At 39.6% G+C, this 19,982-nt stretch overlaps 2 protein-coding genes and 2 long non-coding RNA genes across 20 annotated transcripts; all 4 read left to right on the top strand.

The window, feature by feature from the left end:
- The first annotated feature begins 4,137 nt into the window (after positions 1-4,137).
- Positions 4,138-7,263, top strand: LOC124315808. The gene is made up of 2 exons (XR_006911703.1): positions 4,138-4,919; positions 5,068-7,263. It is a non-coding gene; the product is annotated as an uncharacterized LOC124315808 (long non-coding RNA).
- Positions 7,264-7,827: 564 nt separating this feature from the next.
- Positions 7,828-10,435, top strand: LOC124315336 (adenosine 3'-phospho 5'-phosphosulfate transporter 1-like). The gene is made up of 10 exons (XM_046780959.1): positions 7,828-8,181; positions 8,239-8,346; positions 8,445-8,536; positions 8,592-8,805; positions 8,868-9,090; positions 9,168-9,318; positions 9,464-9,559; positions 9,664-9,782; positions 9,854-9,979; positions 10,045-10,435. The coding sequence occupies exons 1-10, from the start codon at positions 8,153-8,155 to the stop codon at positions 10,210-10,212; spliced, it is 1,326 nt and encodes a 441-aa protein (XP_046636915.1). The 5' UTR covers positions 7,828-8,152; the 3' UTR covers positions 10,213-10,435.
- Positions 10,436-11,177: 742 nt separating this feature from the next.
- LOC124315249 (transmembrane protein 87A-like) lies at positions 11,178-14,103 on the top strand. Its single transcript, XM_046780789.1, has 13 exons — positions 11,178-11,626; positions 11,690-11,787; positions 11,861-11,995; positions 12,071-12,289; positions 12,350-12,484; positions 12,563-12,711; positions 12,776-12,994; positions 13,054-13,174; positions 13,253-13,430; positions 13,499-13,578; positions 13,639-13,691; positions 13,765-13,792; positions 13,851-14,103. The coding sequence occupies exons 1-13, from the start codon at positions 11,461-11,463 to the stop codon at positions 13,890-13,892; spliced, it is 1,623 nt and encodes a 540-aa protein (XP_046636745.1). The 5' UTR covers positions 11,178-11,460; the 3' UTR covers positions 13,893-14,103.
- Positions 14,104-14,913: 810 nt separating this feature from the next.
- On the top strand, positions 14,914-19,514 carry LOC124315688. 17 transcript variants are annotated; one of them, XR_006911531.1, is made up of 12 exons: positions 14,914-15,094; positions 15,167-15,218; positions 15,314-16,454; positions 16,527-16,638; positions 16,957-16,996; positions 17,062-17,204; positions 17,538-17,683; positions 17,757-17,904; positions 17,976-18,092; positions 18,168-18,363; positions 18,700-18,799; positions 19,068-19,514. It is a non-coding gene; the product is annotated as an uncharacterized LOC124315688 (long non-coding RNA). The 17 variants fall into 17 exon arrangements; XR_006911532.1 differs by having other exon boundaries at positions 15,149-15,218; XR_006911530.1 differs by having other exon boundaries at positions 14,914-15,218; positions 15,314-15,588; positions 16,032-16,454.
- The last annotated feature ends 468 nt before the right edge of the window (positions 19,515-19,982 follow it).

Genomic DNA, 19,982 nt, shown 5'->3' with positions numbered 1-19,982 from the left:
AATTGCTCCGAGTCGCCTGTGTTATTTCTAGTACGTATAGCGCGGATGGAACAGTAGAGGGACTGTCTAGACGGTTGCCAGACATAGAGGAGGAGCATTAGGGGTCCTAGTTACAGTCCTACACACTTTTGTAGGGTTTTTTTTTTTCTATTTCTTTTTAAAATAAATACAGCAACGGTTTTACGTCAGGAGTCTCTCCCCCCTCTCAATCATAAATAGGAGCCTGACCCTTTGAATGTTAGGGGTCCGTTGGGGTAGAAGAGGGGGGAAAGTTAACCCGACAAGTCTTCTTCTTCTTATAGTTCTTTTGTCTGATCTCCCCCCTCCATCTCTTTTTATGCGCTACACAAATTTTTTCTCTTTTTCCATTCGGGACGATGCGTGAATTGATAGCACCGAGCGTCATTGATCCGACCTTGACCGGGAAAAAAATGCGTCTGGCTCTTCTTCATGGTCCAAGATAAAATAACGAAAAAGATATTCTTTTTTCTTCTTCTTCTATACCTCGTCGTCGGCGTCCATCGTCTGGAAAAAAGAAAAGAAAAGAAACGGGAATGCCGAGTTGGAACCGCCTCAACGCTCGTCAAGGCCGAAAAGCCCCAGCGCTCGGCTGTAAAAGTGTTCCTTCGTGTATCGATCACGTGACTGTGCCCGTCTAGAGGTTACTGACGTCGTCGACGAAAGCGACCGATCGATACAACATCCACGGACTTGGGGGGTTCTGCGGCAAACAGGAAGAATGCGCCGCCGATATGACACAAACAAAAAATAACTGGCGTTCTTATTTCGGGAGCATGTCCGACAAAGAGAGAGAGAGAAGAGTCTGATTGGTATACTTTGATGTCTCCCAATGGCAGATGTGTGTTCCACTTTGGTGAGTGAAAAATGAAACACACAGCAGAGGGGGCGCTGTCTAGGATTTTTGCAGGCGTCGCGACGCTCTACATGGCCGATGAATTCAAAGCGCACGCAATAGCTCCATCGGCAACCACACCCATAAAGAGTTTCTTTTCTATATACTCTCGTCTGACCCCAAAGTTTTATGGCCAGACTTTTTTGTCACTATAGCAAAATGTTTGATGATGGCCAATCGGTGGACGACAGAGAAACCTCAAAATTCTATTCAGCCGCAGACGAAAACCTGAAAATTACGTCAGCTGTCGAATCAAATTCTGCCGATATTGGATAAATCCGTTGAACCAGACACTCCCCCCCAGCAGACGATTCAATTGGATATTTTTCATTCAACTTTTATTTTTCTAGAAAGAAAAAACCCAACAGCCTTGAAGGTGGAAATAAATTCTTTTTTTAAAATTTATTGAAGCCATCACACGTGTATCTGGAGGGCGTTGACTTTTTTCCCCGCCATCTTTAATTTTTTCAATTTTTAAAAAATCATTTTATTTTCTGTGAATGCTGCTGTTTGTTGACGTTCGTTGCATTCCCATCGTTTAGCTGATTGAGCTCAATTCTCCTGGGTCGTGTTCCGCACCGATGCCGAAATAGCATTTGGTTGCGATTAGATTTCATTTCTGTCGAGATCACACAGGAGCTGAGCTCTCCCTACATTCAAAGCCATTTTTTCGGTGAAGTCATTTGTGTGTTACACAATTTTCTTTTACGACGAACGAAATTGCATTGTTGCCAAAGTGTAGGATATGGCGGCCACTCATCAACAAGACTCATGATAAAAAAGAGATTTCTCATTTTTTATTTGCATTACTTTTATTTTATTGGAGAGAAACTTTTGTTGATTCAAGGGAAACAGAAATTCTTTGCTACTCTGCCGGCCAATCGATTTTCTCCGAAAAAAGCCAACATGGCCGCCACCACGTATATATTTTCCATGAATCAAAAAACTGCTTTCCTTGGCTGTGCTGTTGAATTTTCTCTCTATTCATTGCTGTTTGTTTTTGGAGCCATCAAATACTTGCATGTTTTGTTATACCGAGTTAACATTTCACGACCAACCGTCTGCTGTTGCTGTCTGGACTCGGAACCGTTTCCAGACATACCGCGCTGTACACTGATGTGGTTGCAATGATTTTTCTAGTAGTTTCCCAACGACAATTAAAAGGTGATGAAGTCTGGTTTGGATGTACTTCATCACCTTTGCGTGTTTGGGTATATTATATTTTGTCATTGAAAATAGGGGTGGAATTAGCTGTATATGTATATACACTGTCGAGTAGCAGCTAGTCAAAAGAATCCTCTTAAGCTCCAACACCCTCTGGCACACACACACACCGAAAAACCTTCTTCTACTTCTTTCTGTGAGGGTGGAACAAAAGAGCATCTCTTTCCACATACCGAGAGGAGCAAAAAGCTTTTTCCCCTACTCGTCTTGTCAGCCATCAACTCTCGAGGTCTTCGTGAGGGGGTGAAAAAGAAGCATAATAACAGGACTGTCGGCTGATTGGTCCGCCACTGTTGCTAGGGCTCTGACTGGTAAGAAGGAAAAAGTTCTTCTTCTTCCCCCCTTTTTCTGTCTCACACACAAACAGAAATGTGTCACACCCAGAGTCTTGTCTATAGATTTCTGGCCGTCTCTTGGAATGCAACAGACGGATTTGGAAAAGTGAACTTTGAAGCAAATGTCATCCGGCACAAAGTTCGCTATTCCGTTGAGTTGATTTCCAATGTCGTTCTCGGTAGACAGCGGCCTTTGGGAAGATTCACTTACTATCAAGATGTGCAAGGTAGGTCAGGTCAATAGCCTTGGTTGGTTGGTTGTTGTTGTTGTTGTACTTTCCCCCCCAAACAATGACAGCCAGTATGTTTCTTGAGCTCACCATATACTTGTCCTTCGATGGTACATGAACTCTTGACCCGCCTCTGGCCAGCAGATCCAGACATCTTCCATCATTTCACGTGAGACTCGCCCCCCTCCAAACTTTCTCTCTTCTGACTTGAAATGACTAGCTCCATGTTGTATTCATTATATTTCATCTACCACCCTATACATGATCAAATCTAAAGGTACATAATATTTGATTTTACGATTAAAAGGAAGCAGGACACAAGGTCGAGTGAACCGAGAAAAAATTCCGATCGCAATTCTCCTGGAAAAAATGTTTGGTAACCGGAACTTCTTGCTCGTGTTCAACCAACCCAAACCGGGTTCTTATTTTTTCGGGGGGGTCTAGAAAGAGACAGATCACGTTGTTTGTGATTGGCGATATCCGCGTATACTATCTTGGCCATTTTTGGGTGGATATTTTTATAATAAGAGAGTATATTAGACCATGTGAAAATTGGGCAGTTTCCGTTGCTGTGTGAGAGATAATTATTATCCGAGTGATCCATCTCTCTCTCGACCGACCGACATTTTCTATATACCCTTCGGTCGTTTCGGAGGGGGGGGGGAGGGAGAATTTGCGGTCAATCATTCGAAACTTTTCTGGGGTTGAAAGAAAATGGTAAAAATATAAAAATTCTTGGACTTTCTATATACTATATTCTGTTTGTTTCGTAGTCTGGACCCCGTTCTTTCCAAGTGGTTTCTGCGGTTCCGTTCGAAGCTTCGAGGAATCCAACACCAAACACATACAACAAGGACCAAGGTCCATTCTTTTTGGTAATAGATGTAATTTCATAGTCTGCTGGCTGACGTTTCTGAAGGTGTTTCCATCCTATCCTGCTGTTGGTTCCTCATTATACACGAACGTCGGTTCCCTTTCGATCCCACCAGGTTTAAACCCAACGGTTTTTATGATTCTCAGGGCTTTAGGCTATCTTTTTGGTCCCCCTCCACGAAAATATGTTGAACTGAAACCCGTTGGCTGGGAAACAACAACAAATAAAAAGCCGAAAAAGGTATATATATTATGATTTGCATCGGGTTGACCGGATGTTTTAACGACGCACCAATTAATGTATAGAAACTATAAAGCGGCCGCTGCGAATTTGGCTCGACTCTTAGTATACCCGAGAGGAAATCCAGGGGGGGACGATGTCTGGGTTTTCCGAAGGCTGCAGCAGCAGCAGCCTGAAGGGTAGACACACACACACACACTACTGGGGGTAATTCCCCTTCCTTTTTTGCCTTCTCATTCCCCTTCCTTTTTCTCTTTTAACGACCCTGTGTGTGTGTGTGTCTGCCCAGGAGAAGCAGAGAACCCAGACAGAAGGGTCTGAAAACCAGACAGAGACGCACGCAAGAGGGGTGCAGTCTTGGACATTTTAGTATTATAATCTCTCTGCCGAATGGCGGTCGTAGTTTCCGTTCCTGGAGGAAAAAAAGCAGCTGCTACTACTTTCGACTGCATCAGGTATTATATATTATTTCTGGCTGTATTCTTACTAACTTAAAACATTTAAGAGTTGGTGTCTGGTTTCTATTCGTGTTGGAAAGTACTGTTGGTAGTGCCAAAAATAGTTGCGGTGGAAATTGACAGTTTTTCTCGGAAGGGTTTTCATTTGGTTGCACGAGACGAAATTAATGTTTCAAGTTAATGCGGAAATGAATTGAAGATCATGACTCGGGCAATAGGTTCAACGACTTTTGGATGGAGGATGGGTAAAAAAGGGGGGGTGGGGACGCGCTGGCGCACAGGGTTGTTGGTTGGAACTAAACCCAGGGAAAACTTTTTTGGGATGGCCCCTTTGTTCGTCCCCTTTCCAACCCCTACTAAAAAGAGGGGGGAAAAAATGGCCGACTACTAGCGCCTCTAGCAGCCGACAGTGAGGGTCACCATCGAGCAGGGGAAAAATGCAGACAACTGCTGGCTCGTTTCCCACACAGTATTTTTCTTGGAAGTTGCCTTTTTTCGTAACTATTTGTCGTCGTTCCACCTTCCTTTTCTTTCTCCATCAAAATCTAGATCCTGGGAAGGTCGTGTGTTTTTGAACTGGGAAAGAGACACAACAGAAAGGAATGTTCCGGTGCGGAAATGCCAGCCCAACCAAAAAGCTTCCGGGTGAGTCTTTCTTTTTTGGGGCCGACGACTTGACAGCCTTGCGTCAATCTGCGTAGCTCCGCCCCAACAACTCGCCGTTCGTTTTTTTTTCATCAATGCTCTCGCCATTTACGGATCGAAATAATAATTTCTGTCATTTTTATTTTAGTTGAGGATGACTTGTTAGAAAGCGTAGAATATTGCGGCTAAAAGTTATGCGCAATAAAGTGGGTGGAGGATCTAAAAATAAGAGAAAAGTCGATGACCTGGGCCGAGAAAAAATAAGAAACATCCCCCCTCTCACGTCAACGACGTCTTGTAACGACCTTGAAATGGAAACAAACCGGCCTGCCGATGCCCCCAAGGACGACGACGACGACGGCCAATGGAAGACAGCAACCACACGTGCCGGTCGTCCCGTCATTCATGGAACGACCTCCGTTCCAGAAAAAACACAATTTCCGAGATAGGATTAATTTTTTCGACGTATCACTTAAAGTTTCTAGAATCCCTTCACTTCACATTTTATTTCTAGCAGAAATAAAACCAAACCGTGTGTGGGAAACCGGTTCGATAACCATAAGGTTTTTTCGTTTCTTTGAAAGTCAAGAAGGAAATTTTTTAAGTGGTTTTACAGCAGCAGCAGCAGGGGGAAAGTTAGAGAGCGTCCGTGATCGAGAAGAAGATGGTTTCAAGTTTCACGATGGCTGCCAAGGGGAGAAGAACTGGAGGGCAGGTGGAACGGAAACGGGTGGGAGGGTAACAGACTTTTATCACGTGGAGGGGCCACGATATTTTTGAATAAGATGGCGATTTGGTGTAAAGCAGCAACCCACCTTCGATATCTATTTAAGGTGGAACAGCCCACACAGTCCCCCCCTAGTGACGTCATTGTGAGGGAGTGACAAATTTGTGTATGTGTGGGGGGGAGCAGGCGGCTAAAATTGTTGAGTCACCAGCGGCTGAGCAATCGAGTCCGATAGGTCAACAGCTGACAAGATTTCACCATCGTGTGTATACGTGAGTGTGTGATTCACTAACTTTCTACATGACTGGGGGTGTTGTGTGTCTCTCTTTCCATTCCAGAAAATTCTAAATTATTTCCGACCAGCCTTGGGATTCATTTCAACCAGAAGGAAAAGTTTGCAACCGCAAATGTCGAAATGTCTGCAACAATGCAAACACCTGGTGGTGGTTGATCCTTTTCCAGGAATGCTGCTGCTGTCGTTGATTAGATCACATAAGGGAAAGAAGGTCGGCCCTGACGTTGTGACGTCATTCCGCCTCGCCGACATTCCAGTGATTTCCACAGAAAACCGTTTTCTGTGTGCGTGTGTGTGTGGGTTGGCGGATGGAAAAATAAAAAGCCAGACAGCAGACGGGGTGTGTGGGTCCGAGAGAAAGGAGGAGCTTCCCACACCGGCTAAAAACCCGCCCACTTTTTCCCCCTTGGGGAGCCGGTTGGTGAGGGGAGGGCTAGCCATAGCCATGAGCCGCCGCAGATTCACCAACCAGTCTTCATCCGGCTGTTCTCCCGTTAACACTTGCTTCTCCCCCTTCTCTCTCATTCATAGTGTGTCTTGTTAATACTTTTAGGTTATCGCATTAAGTTAAACATTATGGCTTTTAAGTTTTAGTGAATTGAAATTGTTTTAGTGACTTCAAATTGTTATTAATTCTTCTTCGAGAATACGACGACAACCATTTCACATTATTACTACTGGCCACTCCCCGTGCTGCGACAGGTGCTTCCGGCTGTGTTAATAATTGCGAGTCAGGTACCTGAAGTAGCGCGCGGAGTGGCTCGGAACGATCTCCATTTTACTGGTGCTGCCGCCGCCACCGACATCCATTCTCTCCCTCCCCCTCAATTTTTCGTTATGTGAATTCCCGACCGTCTCTATTGGCCTCATTTTTACCCGTCATCGATCCAGGATGTCAGTAAATGCCATATCACCTTTAATCTGATGATGTTGCAACTATTTATTTTTATATTTTCGGCCTCGTCTGGTGGATTACGTAACTCGAGATTTTTATTTTCCCGATTCGTTCAAAAGTGAAAATTCCTCATTGTGTGCGTTCGCGTGTGCCATTTCTTAATTTGACATCGACAACGCCCAAGAGAGAAAAGAGAAGCACCTGTTGTTCATTGTACTTCATCAGGTGCTCTGGTCAATCGTACGTGAACGTTTCCTTTCTGGAAATCATATTCCCGGCACCTGCTGGAGTGCAATTGATGCGAAAGTGCATTCTGCATCCATCTTTTTCTCTCTTTTGTTATTGCGTTGTTTCATCAATGTAATCATGTTGTCATGGACTATGTATGAATTTTTCGTACCAATAAACTCGTGTGTTTCTTTTTGAATCGGCCTCTTAACGTGTTATTCACCCACGCTAAAAAAAGAAAGAAAAATCGCTTGGAAACAAGTCATCGTGATGGAATCCGATCGAGTAAGAGAAAACCGGCTTCGGTTGTGCAACCCGTTGCGCCGAACCTATCTCTCGATGGGGAGGGAATAATTAATTCCGGTACACTGGACTCTAGCTGCACAAAGACGATGCGTCAATCCTCCTCTCTCTCTCTCGGTTTTGTGTAGATAAGAAGTTTTTCGTCGTCGGCTAAGAATAAAGAAGACAATGAACACCCTCGCGCAGTAAAGCAATCGACTGTTCGTTCAACTTCTCTACCGCACACATTCCCCGATTAAATTGCACAGCGGCGTTTTCTTGTCGGACGCCGCTGCTGAACTTTTCTTTCCTGGAGAAGGCGGCTTGGGTTCCTCCACCAAGTTTACATAAAAAACCACTCGGCTTTGATTTGATTTCAGTCTTCTTTTCCAGATAAAAAAAAAGTTTTGTGTTGCTCGTGTCACGGACAAATTACCTGCATTGCACAAGTCCAACACCGGTCAGCAGATGGCGTCCACGCATGGCAAAGAAAATACCAGACCATTCAACCCGATATCAATTTTCATGCCGATATCGAACCGCTAATTAAAAAACCGAAAATGTCATGGTTCCAATCTATGAACGGCGACAGATCCCTTGTAATTTGATTCAGCTGAAGGTTATCCCGCTTCTTGTTTTGCCAGCAGAACCTGAAGACTAAATAGTGACCATCTGACTCATAGGGAGGGCTAAATATGAAGCAGTGCATTCTTTCGTACCAAATGCACTGTGACGTTTAGCCACGTCGTCAATTTTTTCAAACTGACGACGAACTGATTGCCAGCCTTTTGAGGCCATCAGTCGACATGCAGAAATGTCCAGGAGCTACTCTCTTGTAATTCATATTAGATTTGCCAACTGTTTTCATTTATCAATAACTTTCCCTTTTTAGTGTGATTGTTGTAGCCACTGGATTAGCCACATGGCTCTTTTCTTTGATTATCAGCCATGCTGTAAAGATTATCATTGATGAGAATGGTGAAGCATCGTGGATCCTCAGGTTATCTTAATCTTATTAATTATAATGAAAAAAATCTGATTAAGATGATGATATGATGCCATATTAATCATCATATTAATCTTATTAATCATCTTCAGGTTCATCTTCACCATTCTTGGTTACACCACAGTTTTCTTGCCATGTTACGTTCTCATCCACCTATCTCGAAGACACAACTTACACACACTTGGTGAGTATAAAACTGAATTTTGAAAATTCCGCTTTTCTACTCTGTTTTTCTGCAGGAGGCTGTCAGTGGAGACTACTACGTCTGATATTGACAGGAACCACTTCAGAAATTGTTGCGGAAACAGACGGCAGTGTTTCTGGAACTGTAAGGCCATCAAATTCGGAATCTAAATCATTATATAAAAAAGCAATCTCACTATGTTATTGTTGTGTTGGTTTGCAAGTTTCTTATTTGTTATGGGGAATTCTTCAGGAAAAGATCATGACAAGGTAGGATGTGTTTTTAATTCTTATTCTTATTCAAACTGATGATTATTTATATTATACAATAGGGAGTATGCTGATGGTGATAAAACTGAGAGATTTACTGACTCACAGTTTCTTGTGTTTGTCAATCGCATATTGGCCTTTCTCTTCTCTGGTATATATTTACTGTTGACCCACCAAAATATTCACCGTACCCCACTGTACAAGTACAGTTTCTGCTCAGTCTCCAATACCCTCAGTTCTTGGTGCCAGTATGAGGCCTTAAAATTTGTTAGTTTTCCAACCCAGGTATTACAGTCATGTTCAATTTACCGATTAAATGCATTCAAGGGTCCTTATCCAGGCTCAATTTGACAATCTTTTAGGTTCTAGCTAAAAGTGCCAAGGTCATTCCAGTTATGCTGATGGGGAAATTAGTATCGCGAGCACAGTACAAAAATTACGAGTATGCAACTGCTGTGCTAATATCGGTTGGAATGACTGCCTTTTTATTGGGATCTGGCGGTGATAAAAAAGGTAGGCTTTATATATGCTAAAGATGGCGAAAAATACAGCGCATTTTCTAGATCGTTTTATTGACGAAACCATTTCCTTTTCTCACCCGCTGTTTGTCCTTGAGAGCTTCCACGGGATAATGATCCTTTCGCATTCATATTTCCAGGAAATAACGTTACAACTGCGAGCGGTGCTCTACTCCTTTGCGGCTATTTGATATTTGATAGTTTTACTGCCAACTGGCAGAGTGCCTTATTCAAAGGTAAACCACACTCTTCAACATTTACGTTCCCTTTGACATTCTCTTAATGTTTTCGTTTACGTGGACTAATCCATAAACTGTTTCGTAATTTTGCAATGTGACAGAACACAAACCGAGTTCAATTCAAATGATGTGCGGTGTCAACTTAATGTCGTGCCTATTTACTTCCGCCTCCCTCATCCAGCAAGGGGGATTTTTTTATTCCTTATCTTTTGCTGCAAGGGTATATTAAAAATGCATAATATTTTACTAATCGTATTTCGGCCTAAACTAACTAGTCATCAATTACTACAGCACCCGATTTTTATCATGGATTGTCTACTAACAGCCATAAGTTCGGCTTTGGGACAACTTTTCATTTTTGCTACAATATCAAAATTTGGACCTGTTGTGTTCACAATTATCATGACTGTCAGACAGGTATTTAGTTAATTAATTTTTGTGCGCAATTTCAAGCTATATTTCGTTCAATTTTTCCTGTTCAGGGATTATCAATTTTACTGTCGTGTCTTCTCTACAAGCATCATCTCTCGGAGATGGGCATTTTGGGTGTATTCATAGTCTTCCTAGCCATCTTCCTACGCATCTATTACGCACAGCAACACAAGAAACGCAAGTTAGATTCAACGGATGCCTCTGCTAGCAAAGTTTGAGCATTTTCAACATGACAAATCTCATATCTATTCGGATACTTAAATTATTCGGTGCTTGCGGTACGTTTAAAAACATAATAACTGCTTGGTACTCTTTATATTTAAAAACGGTTATTGTCTGGTGCAATTTACTGACCAAAAGCACAAGTTTTTGTAAATTTGATATGTGGTTTATTTTAGAGGGAAGGTTGTGTCAATACAGACATGATTTTGATTATGAAAATGATGAATGTCAACGAGTGTATTCCAATTTGAATCCCGCATGCAATTATTTCCGCTCGCAGCACGTAACTTTGCCAGAGTAAGCTGTCAACAAATGGATATCTTGTTAGAATAACCTTTTTCTAAAGTTACAGTATGTGGGGACGACCTACCAGTACAAAACCGCCAGCAGAGAAGGTGCAATTAACAACAGTGATGCAACCAAGGGGACGGTTTCATTGGTCAAGTTTCCCCGTTTTCCCAGTTGAATGCGGAGAGATTCGACGATAATAAGTAGCAGAAAGAGGATGAGCTCGGAGATGAGGGTTCCTGCTGAATAAGGTAGCGACACCCATTTGTATATTTGAAGGGAAAATTCTGCGACAGCAAACAGGGTCCAGTAAACACCTGAGAAATAAAGGCAAATCTGCAGAACTAATGTGGTAATCATTTTTTACGGAATGATAGCGGGAAGACGCGATTTGTTATTAAACGCATCGCTCTTTAGTTGCCTAGGAAACGGCTGGGATTATCCATCCAAAACTAGATTCATTGTATGATGCTGGTATAATGCTGCTGCTTTTTTCAATGCATTATTTGATGTCAATAAATAAACCAAAGATTCACTGTTAAAACTTAAAAGTTCTATTCAATCGAAAATCTTTTAAATTTATTTAAAATAATAAAACAAAAAGTTTTTCCGTTCAGAGAAGAGACATCTACCGAGTGCCGGTATACTTTTAACAATCCTAGAAGATTGATGTCGTCTACATTTGTCTTCTGCCAAGTTGGCGTTCAGCTCCAGGAAAATTCTTAGATAACAAATTCCCGTGTTCGTGTTGCATCATATCCTTTCTGATTATATTAGTTTCTTTTAATGTCTACAAGTCCTTTTTCCTTCGTGTCAAACATCGCCTAGCAAGGAAATAAACGTCGAACATTGAATTGAATTGTCACGTTACCGCCCGTGAAATTGTGCTGCTAGTCAAAACAAATAAGTGCCTCAAGATGATTTGTGTCTAAGCTTGAGCTGAAAGTTTATTCAAAATGGAAAACAAAATTCCATTTTCATTGTATGTTGTGTTGACTTGTCTTGTGTGTGGGATAAGTGCCTTTCCCGAGAAAGGTAAATGGACATTTGACATCAACCAAGACATCCAATATGTAGGTGTTTCCAAAAGCATGTTTGCTGGCACCAACATCACTTTTAAAAGTAAGTTGTATGCATATCAAGTTCGGTTACATTTTCAACTAATAATTTTATTGTTTTTTGTAGTTCAAAATTGCAGATCAGAGACTTCAACTAGTTTAAGCATCTCATGGAAGCTGAGGCACTCACCTTGTTGGCAAGAGTATCTGGGATTGGAGAATATTGTAACTAATGAATAATTCAACTATTGTGACTCACATAAGAGTTAAAAAAACACTGTTAAAACTAAATACTTAGGAAACTGGCTCTGGCTTGTTACATGGATACTACATGAACCCTCACACAATTCCTGAATGGTTAAATTATAGTGCTGTGGAATATGTAGCATCACAAGAATCCATAGCACCATGTGATGGGTCCACTATTACTATGGTAAGCACAAATAATTAAATTTACCCATAATTGGTGTCTTTTATGACTTTATTTGCATTGTTTCACTAATAACAGCCAGCAGTATTCCAGTCAATGGAGAAAAAGCATACAAAACGTTCAACTTCTTCGGATGACCCCCAATATGTCGTTCCCAAAGAGGGAGTTTATCTCTTTGTCATAACTATTAGACCAAAGTCACAACCAGGAGGGAATCACACTTACAAAGCTCAAATTTTGATTGACATGAAGAGCGATGTGGGGTATTTGTCGGTGATTGATTGGCCGTTATTACCGGTAAATATTTTTTATTGAAATGAAATTCAGTTGAATAAAATTTTATGACTTTTCTTTTAGTTTTATGGAACCATGTGTGGATTGTACACCATCATGGGAATCTTGTGGTTAATAATATCTTTATGCCGGTTGAAAGATATTTTAAGAATTCAAATGTGGATTGGCGCCGTCCTTTTCCTTGGAATGCTGGAAATGGTATGAATAAGCTATTCGGTATCTGTATTGTGTGCTCCGTCCTTTTAATTTTCATTGTTTTAATTAAATTTTCCACAGGCCGTTTATTTAGCTGAATACGAAAGTTTGAATAAAACAGGCGAATTGACAGCTGCGGCACATTACTCCGCCGAGCTCCTATCGTGTGCTAAACGAAGCTTGGCCAGGATCCTTGTTTTGATCGCTTCAATGGGATTTGGAATTGTCAAGTAAAATTTTACTGCACTCGAAATTTCTAGTAACGTTTCACCTAATTATTTATTTATTTTAAAGACCTCGCTTAGGCGCGATGTTACAAAGAATTGTTGGCGTGGGCGTTGTCTACATGATATTGTCAGCAGTCGAGACATACTTGATATTGGTACAGCCAAAGAACGACGGATCTCGTAACATTTATGCAGCATCCTTCCTGCTGGCATTATTAGACGCTGCCATATGTTTCTGGATCTTTTTATCGCTTGTTCAAACTACCCGTACCCTTAGACTTCGAAGGTAAGAAAAAATAATAAATTGTCAAATAAGTTTTGCTAACCACCTAGTGTTTTATACAGGAATACTGTCAAATTGTCCCTCTATAACCACTTTACAAACACACTCATTTTCGCTGTGGTTTCCTCGTTGATATTTATGCTGTGGTCCATATATTACCATCGAATGGATACTTGTCTAAAAGTAAAAACAAACTTTCTCCTGGTGAAATGTTGACTTTCCAGTTTTTTTAAAACATCATCACGACTTTCTAATTTATAGGACTGGAAGGAATTGTGGTTGGATGAAGCTTTCTGGAAGCTGCTATTTTCACTTCTCCTTTTAGTGATCATGATTCTCTGGCGCCCAACCAATAACAATCAGCGTTACGCTTTCACACCTTTACTAGACTCTGGTGATGAGACGGAAGAAGATGACGTAATGGTTAACGAAAATCTAGGTAAAGATTACCCCCGTTGAATTTTATTGAAAAACTGCTTTGTCACTTGTGTTGTTTCTGTTTTTTAGGGATGAAAATGCGTGTCAACCGGGCTAACAATGTCAATACACCATCCCCTCGTGCAAGTCGAGAGGGACAGGGCTCCATTGTAAATATTCTTGTTAAATGAATATCCGTATAGTTCTAATAATATCATTCCAATTTCCAGGAGGACGACTTGAAGTGGGTTGAGGAAAACATCCCTTCGTCTATGGTGGAATCGTAAGCAGATCTAAATTTAATTTTATTACCCAACATTTTTCTTAACTCATCTTTTGTATTTTACTTTTTTCAGTGGTCTCCCGTTGTTGGATTCAGAAGAGGTAAAGTAAAGTTTTGCCGTGTTTGAAAACCTGTTCATAAAAATTTTACTGTTTACAGGAGATCATGACAACACGGTTTGAATTATCAAAAATGCAGTGATGAAGCTTTTGGGATTTTGAGCACCCTGTCGCAGCGAATTTTCAAAATTTCGTGTAATTTTCAAAATATAATTAAGTATTTCCTAACAAACCTTGATCGTAAAGTATGCGATTTTGGCTAATATTGAATGAACAATATGGAAAGAAAACGTAGTTGCTTCAGATTATGATCAACACCGTTTCCAATTAATACATAACATTTCATTTCATCATATTTTTCTTATATTTTTTTATTTTCCTTTAAAGTGTAATCCTCCTTCACATACAAACTTTGATTAATTGATTTCAGGTTAATTCAATAGGTGGTGATAGATGAGATGCCTACTAAAAACTGAGAATAACAGAATGGCTTACATACGAAAAGATACATGCTTTAAACAAAGAGTAATCTATGTTAATAGTAAGCATCGTGAGGTATGAATGATCGATAAATTCCACCAGAGGAATAAGGCTCTGTTTTGTAATAAGGAATGGAGTAGTAGGGTCCTGGTGCCATGTAGGAGACCGTCGGAATGAACTGTCGTGGAGGTCTAATGTAGGCATGAGATTTAATAATTTTTACCAAAGCATGTTCTGTAGGAAGTAATGGATGTTTCAGTTAGATATTCTGATAACAGAAAATTTTTAAGTTGATTTACCTTCGCGTTTAAAGCGACCACCTTCGACACCCAATCCTGCTTGCAATAATATCATTCCAAATATCACTGCCAACTGTGTGAAAGCTCAGTATCATTACTATTAAAATGCAAAGGGAAAGTGAAGTTAACTTACGAAAAAGTGGAGATGCATCGTAAATTTAGCCTGTACTGAACGCTTTACGTCCCAACCGATCTCAATCGCGGCAAACAGCAAACTGGTTATGCGCACTAAGAAACTTGCGAGTAAGTTACCTGAAGTGAAAGAGAAAGCAATATGCCGCACGCAACGCAACTTCTTTTGTAATATTTTGTTGTAGCTCGAAGCACGTGTTGTAGATACTGTACACGCCCATGTCATTGACTTTTGTTACTAACTTACGCAATGTCACGCTTTTCTAACTCTTTATTGTTGAGGGAAAGTAGTGATGGTGGAAGCACGACACTGTGGTCAACAACCAAAACAACCCCACCTCAGCTGTTTAAACAAACTCAACGTGTTATAGCACTCAACTTAATTCGTATAGATGATGAAGAGATGATGATTTATCGTTTTAAAGTGCGTAAGGTAAGTTCTCAATGTCAAATGTCACACACCTTGGTGTGGATTAATGTCACCTAGCTTCACTTTTGTTTTTAGCCGTAGCATCAGGAAGAACAGCGTTACATTCTTTTCCCTCGAGAGAATGTATGTAAGTCCTTGTTTGTTAATTTGTACGTTTTGTTGATGTAATTAATTTTACTGTAAATTGTTTAAACTTCCTTTTAATTTCCAACTCGTTTACAGAAATGTTTGTTGCGTCTCCTGAGATCACGAGTCGGCCGCCAGTGTCAATCTACAACGCAGTTTGGTAGTCCTTGAACGGAGATCGTAGAGCCAATACTGGCTTTTGTCCGTGAAAGAAGAGTGACTTCCACCAACGTTTTTGCTCCATCCTTATTTTCGCGACGCACGCTCATCCAGCTTCTTATGCTGCTACACAACGTATGCGATCACTTCAGTGGTCGCTTCCATCCACCATGACACACCTGTAGTCGCTCACCACGGGAGAGTATGCCCAGGTTCCCGTAGATTATCTACTAATAATCTACTTACGTTAAACTCTGTTTCTGTGAAATAATTCAAATATCAGGCCCCTTTTCTTGCGCGCAAACAAAGTTTTACTTGCTCCGTTTCTTTTTTCTAATAACGCTTGATGGCTTTATTATATTTTGCCTTTGATCATTTTCAGCTGTCAAATTAGAAATTAGTCAGTTTCAGGCTTTCAGCTACTTTGGACATCCCTGTAAAAATGATCGACAGTTACTGAGTAGTAACAAAACTACAAAAGTAACTTATTTGTGATAACAAAGTCCACTTGTGAAATTTCCGATAATTGCTATTTTTTTTAATCTACTGTCAGTTTCTAAATTCGATGATAAGTAAGTGTGTAAATATTCCTGTGACGCCGAAAGGAACCCAACATAATTTATTTTTTTAAATTTTCTTTTCCGTCCGAATCTAGTCGTCCGTGGATTGCTAAGGGCTGTCACTAGGTGGCTAAATATGTCAGTGTGTTTAGGGATTGAACTATTCGACCCTAGTGCGTCAAAGCCCTGACTGCAGACTCCTGTCTTTTCTTTCCAGACGGTGTCCGAGAACGTTGGGCGAGGCATTGCGAGGTAATTGTGTTCCTGAAAGTGTTCGTCAGAAAAATGGTAACTACCTCTGTATTCTATATGGTTATCGAAAATGAGATTTTTGTGCGTGGTGAATTTACAAGTAACATGTTCATCAACGTGTACAATCCCATCATCATGTGTCCTGCTGTATAATTTCCTAAAATGTCGTCACTTGCTTTACGTTGCACGTTTCGTCACAAGATGAGGTATTTCCACGCCATTCGTCTTCGATCAAGCTGAACCGAAAGTGAACTAATATAAAGCAAGTAAGTATATCGTGGGAATTAAACGTTTCCGAAAAGTCAATGTGAAGTTCTAACTTGATCTATATTTTAAAGCATATCGAAGATCGTGCCTTTATCCACGTGGTCGCTGCCGTGTCATGAAGAAGTTGAGAGGGTCTCTTCTTTATTGCAAGACAAATGTGATGAAAAGAAGAAATCTGAGAAGGTAATTAAGTATTTGTAAGCTTAACCAATTAGGTAAGCAGTTCAGATGTTTAAGATGATTGTTATTTTTTCATGTTTCAATACAAGACAGCATTTATGGAAAGATGTCAGTTTGTAATCGATCAGAAGAGACATTCCCTCTTAACTTTTAAAAGTGTGATGTAAACTGTAGCCTTAGCCAGAAAATGTTAATTTTTCGTGTTTGGTTTTCCAAATTTCTTATTCAGTCGAGATGCACTTGGCTTCTGCAGACATTTACTTGAGCCAATACTTGCTAGAATAATAATCTGTCTGATGTATAGATAAAGTATCTGTGGAGTTTCAATGACTGATTTTTGATTATATAATTTAATGCCAAGGTAAGATATCCCTTGTAAAGAATTTAACAACATGACCAAGTCTGAGCTTCATTTCTGTCATGCAGGAAGTTTTGTTGCAGCCAACTGATGCAAGGGAGTTAAAATCAAGTTGAGCTGCAGCCCCTGGAAGCAGTCTATATTACTGGCGTCATCCTGAAGTGGTGAAATGTTACCTGAAGTTCAACAGCAACAAAGACATCTTGAAATGGTAATTTGATTGTGATTATGGGACTTGAAACTGGGGATGTCCCATGAAATCCAATTTAAATGTTGTAATGGGACTACAGTATTGTTAAAAAATAGATGGCTGCCTGATCAGCTTGTGCTGAGGTGAAATTTTCTTTGTGATGAAACAAGAAATTCCCTTGGAAAAGAAACTTTTGGTGCAATCTTGTCTTATGATTTAAATGCAGTTGTTTTATTTAACCCAAATTTTAGTTAAAACTTGATGGTTATTTACTTTCCTATTTTCTACTTCATGTTTGTTTTACATCTGGAACAGGTTTCTATGTTAATCAACGCTATTGTTTTTTCCCAACAGGTGACAACGTGACGCATTTTACGTGTGTTGGTAATTTAGGGGCATGTGTCGAGTAGAAGGAAGACGAGTGAAATTTTAATTCTTTCTGGGACGCTGTTCGAGGGCGTTTTTTTTTTAAGTTACTTCTGGGTGATGTCATCTAAAAGGTGTTTCCTGCTTGAATTCTATTAGGTTATTTAAAAATCAAAAATGTAACTGTTTGGTGTGGTAAATTTACAGGTAACATGTCCTTGGCTCATTTGATCATGTGGCCTGCTGTACATTTTCCAAAAATGTCGTCCCTTGGTGCATGACACACGTTGTCACATGAATAGGTATCTCCACGCCATTCGGCCAAACTGAACTGAAAGTGAATCATTTCAAGCAAGTAAGTGAATCTTAATAGTTCAGACTTTTGAAAAGCCCATTTGCTAATGTACTTCAATCAATATGTAAAAGCATGTTGAATATTTTGCCTTTCTCCATGGGTCCATGGGCTGTGTCATGAAGATGGATCTTTGAGAGGGTCACTACTGCATTGCAAGACAGAATGATGAAAAGAGGGAAAATATTAAGGTAAAGTACATGTAAGCTTAATAAAGTAGGTTAGTATTGATGATGTTAAAGATAAGTTTATCGGTTTATTTTCAGGTAAAAGAATCCTTCCCTTATCTGCTGAAGAATTTGAGAACACAGCAAAGGGTGGACCACATTTCTGTCATGCAGGAGGTTTTGCTGCTGCAGCCAGCCATTGAAAGGGAGTTCAAATGAAGTTGAGTTGAAGCTCCTGGAAGCAGTCTACATTGCTGGTGTCATCCTAAAGTTAAACAGCAAGACAGATAAGCTGGTAATTTGATTGTGATTATGTTTTGTAATTGGGGAAGTCACATTAAAATGTTGTAGTGGGTAAATTGTTTTTAAAAGATAGGTTTTATTGAAAGAGCTGTCTGCTCGATCAGATTGTTTTAGACTGTAATTTTGTATTTGTTTCAACTAGAACAAACTTCTTTAAAAACTTTTGATGAAACCTTGTCTTGCAGTTTAAAGAATTTTGCTGCTGCTAGATTGCATTTGGTCTAGATTTTAATTTAAAGTTGACATGACATTTCTGTTTCTTTCATAACATGCTTTTTTACATCTGCTATAGGTTAAAATGATAATTAATGAATTTGCTTTTTCTCAGCAGTGTCAATGTGATGCTGCATACTGTCAATGGAGCTGGTGTTATCCACAAGTGTAGAAGCAAAACTAGAAGCACAGGTGCAAGAACACATCCCGAAATGGTAATTTGATTGTGATTGTTAGTTGTAACTCGAGAAATGTAGGCTTTTATTGAAATGTGTTAAGTCACAAGTTAAACTGTTAACCGACGCGGGATTTTAGCAGTATGATTGAAGTTAATGTGAAAGGATGGTGTATTGCATTATTGACGGAGTTCTAGATTGTCGATTTTCTTCGGAAGAAGTTATCAGATAAATTTCCTCTTAATTCTACAAACTTTTTATGAAGTTTTGAAGTTGTGTTATATCTATTTTTTCGGGTTTCTGATAGGATGGTGGAAATTTGCCGTGGTTTTGTAGTCTGCTGCCTGTTCAAGCTGTTGCTATCCTGGATTTTGCCTTAGTCCTTGAAATAGCAGATGTTGGTGGTATCCAGATGTTGCTGTGGCAGTGAAATTCGGGTTGAAGATTAAAATACTTTCGTCTGATAAATGTTTATCGATCCATGTAGCGTATGATTGAAGTAACTTGATATTAATTTGCTATTCCATGTCACATGTTGCAGCCCGTGTTGGTGAGAGTTCTTTGACATTAAGTTCTATCTGCTGGTGATGTTGGTTATGATATTACCTTTATCCACATCCACATGATATCAAATTATTCCTTATTGATTGATGACCAAACCTCTCAAGTCAAACCTGCAATCTTGTGTTATGTTAACTTCATTGTTTATATCTTATCACATTTCACTTGTAATCAATATAAATAAAACCCAAATCAAAAAATACCAATCAACTGAAATGCTTTAAATAGAATGAAATAAATCGAAATATTTAAATAAATATTGACCAATAAAATTTAAACAAATAGAATTATAATTAAACTTAAATAAGTTAACTTAATTAATTTAAGTTAATGAAATTAACTTAATGTGATTAAATGACTAAAATTTCACTATTTTTAATAAAAATGGTTGTAATTTAATAAACAAAGCGTCCGGTACAAGATATTGTTTTTCTGTGCAAGTTTTAAAACCAATTATAACTGCTTTTTTAGAAGCAGTTTATCACCCAAATGAAACAAAAGGAGTTTGTTAGGCTTCTTTTATTAGGGTATAATTGGTTTTAAAACTTGCACAGAAAAACAATATCTTGTACCGGACGCTTTGTTTATTAAATTACAACCATTTTTATTAAAAATAGTGAAATTTTAGTCATTTAATCACATTAAGTTAATTTCATTAACT

Source organism: Daphnia pulicaria, chromosome 11 (genome assembly GCF_021234035.1).
Source record: "Daphnia pulicaria isolate SC F1-1A chromosome 11, SC_F0-13Bv2, whole genome shotgun sequence".
Classification (NCBI taxonomy): Eukaryota; Metazoa; Arthropoda; class Branchiopoda; order Diplostraca; family Daphniidae; genus Daphnia; species Daphnia pulicaria.
Note: the sequence above shows the minus strand (reverse complement) of the source record. Positions and strands in the feature narration are given on the sequence as shown.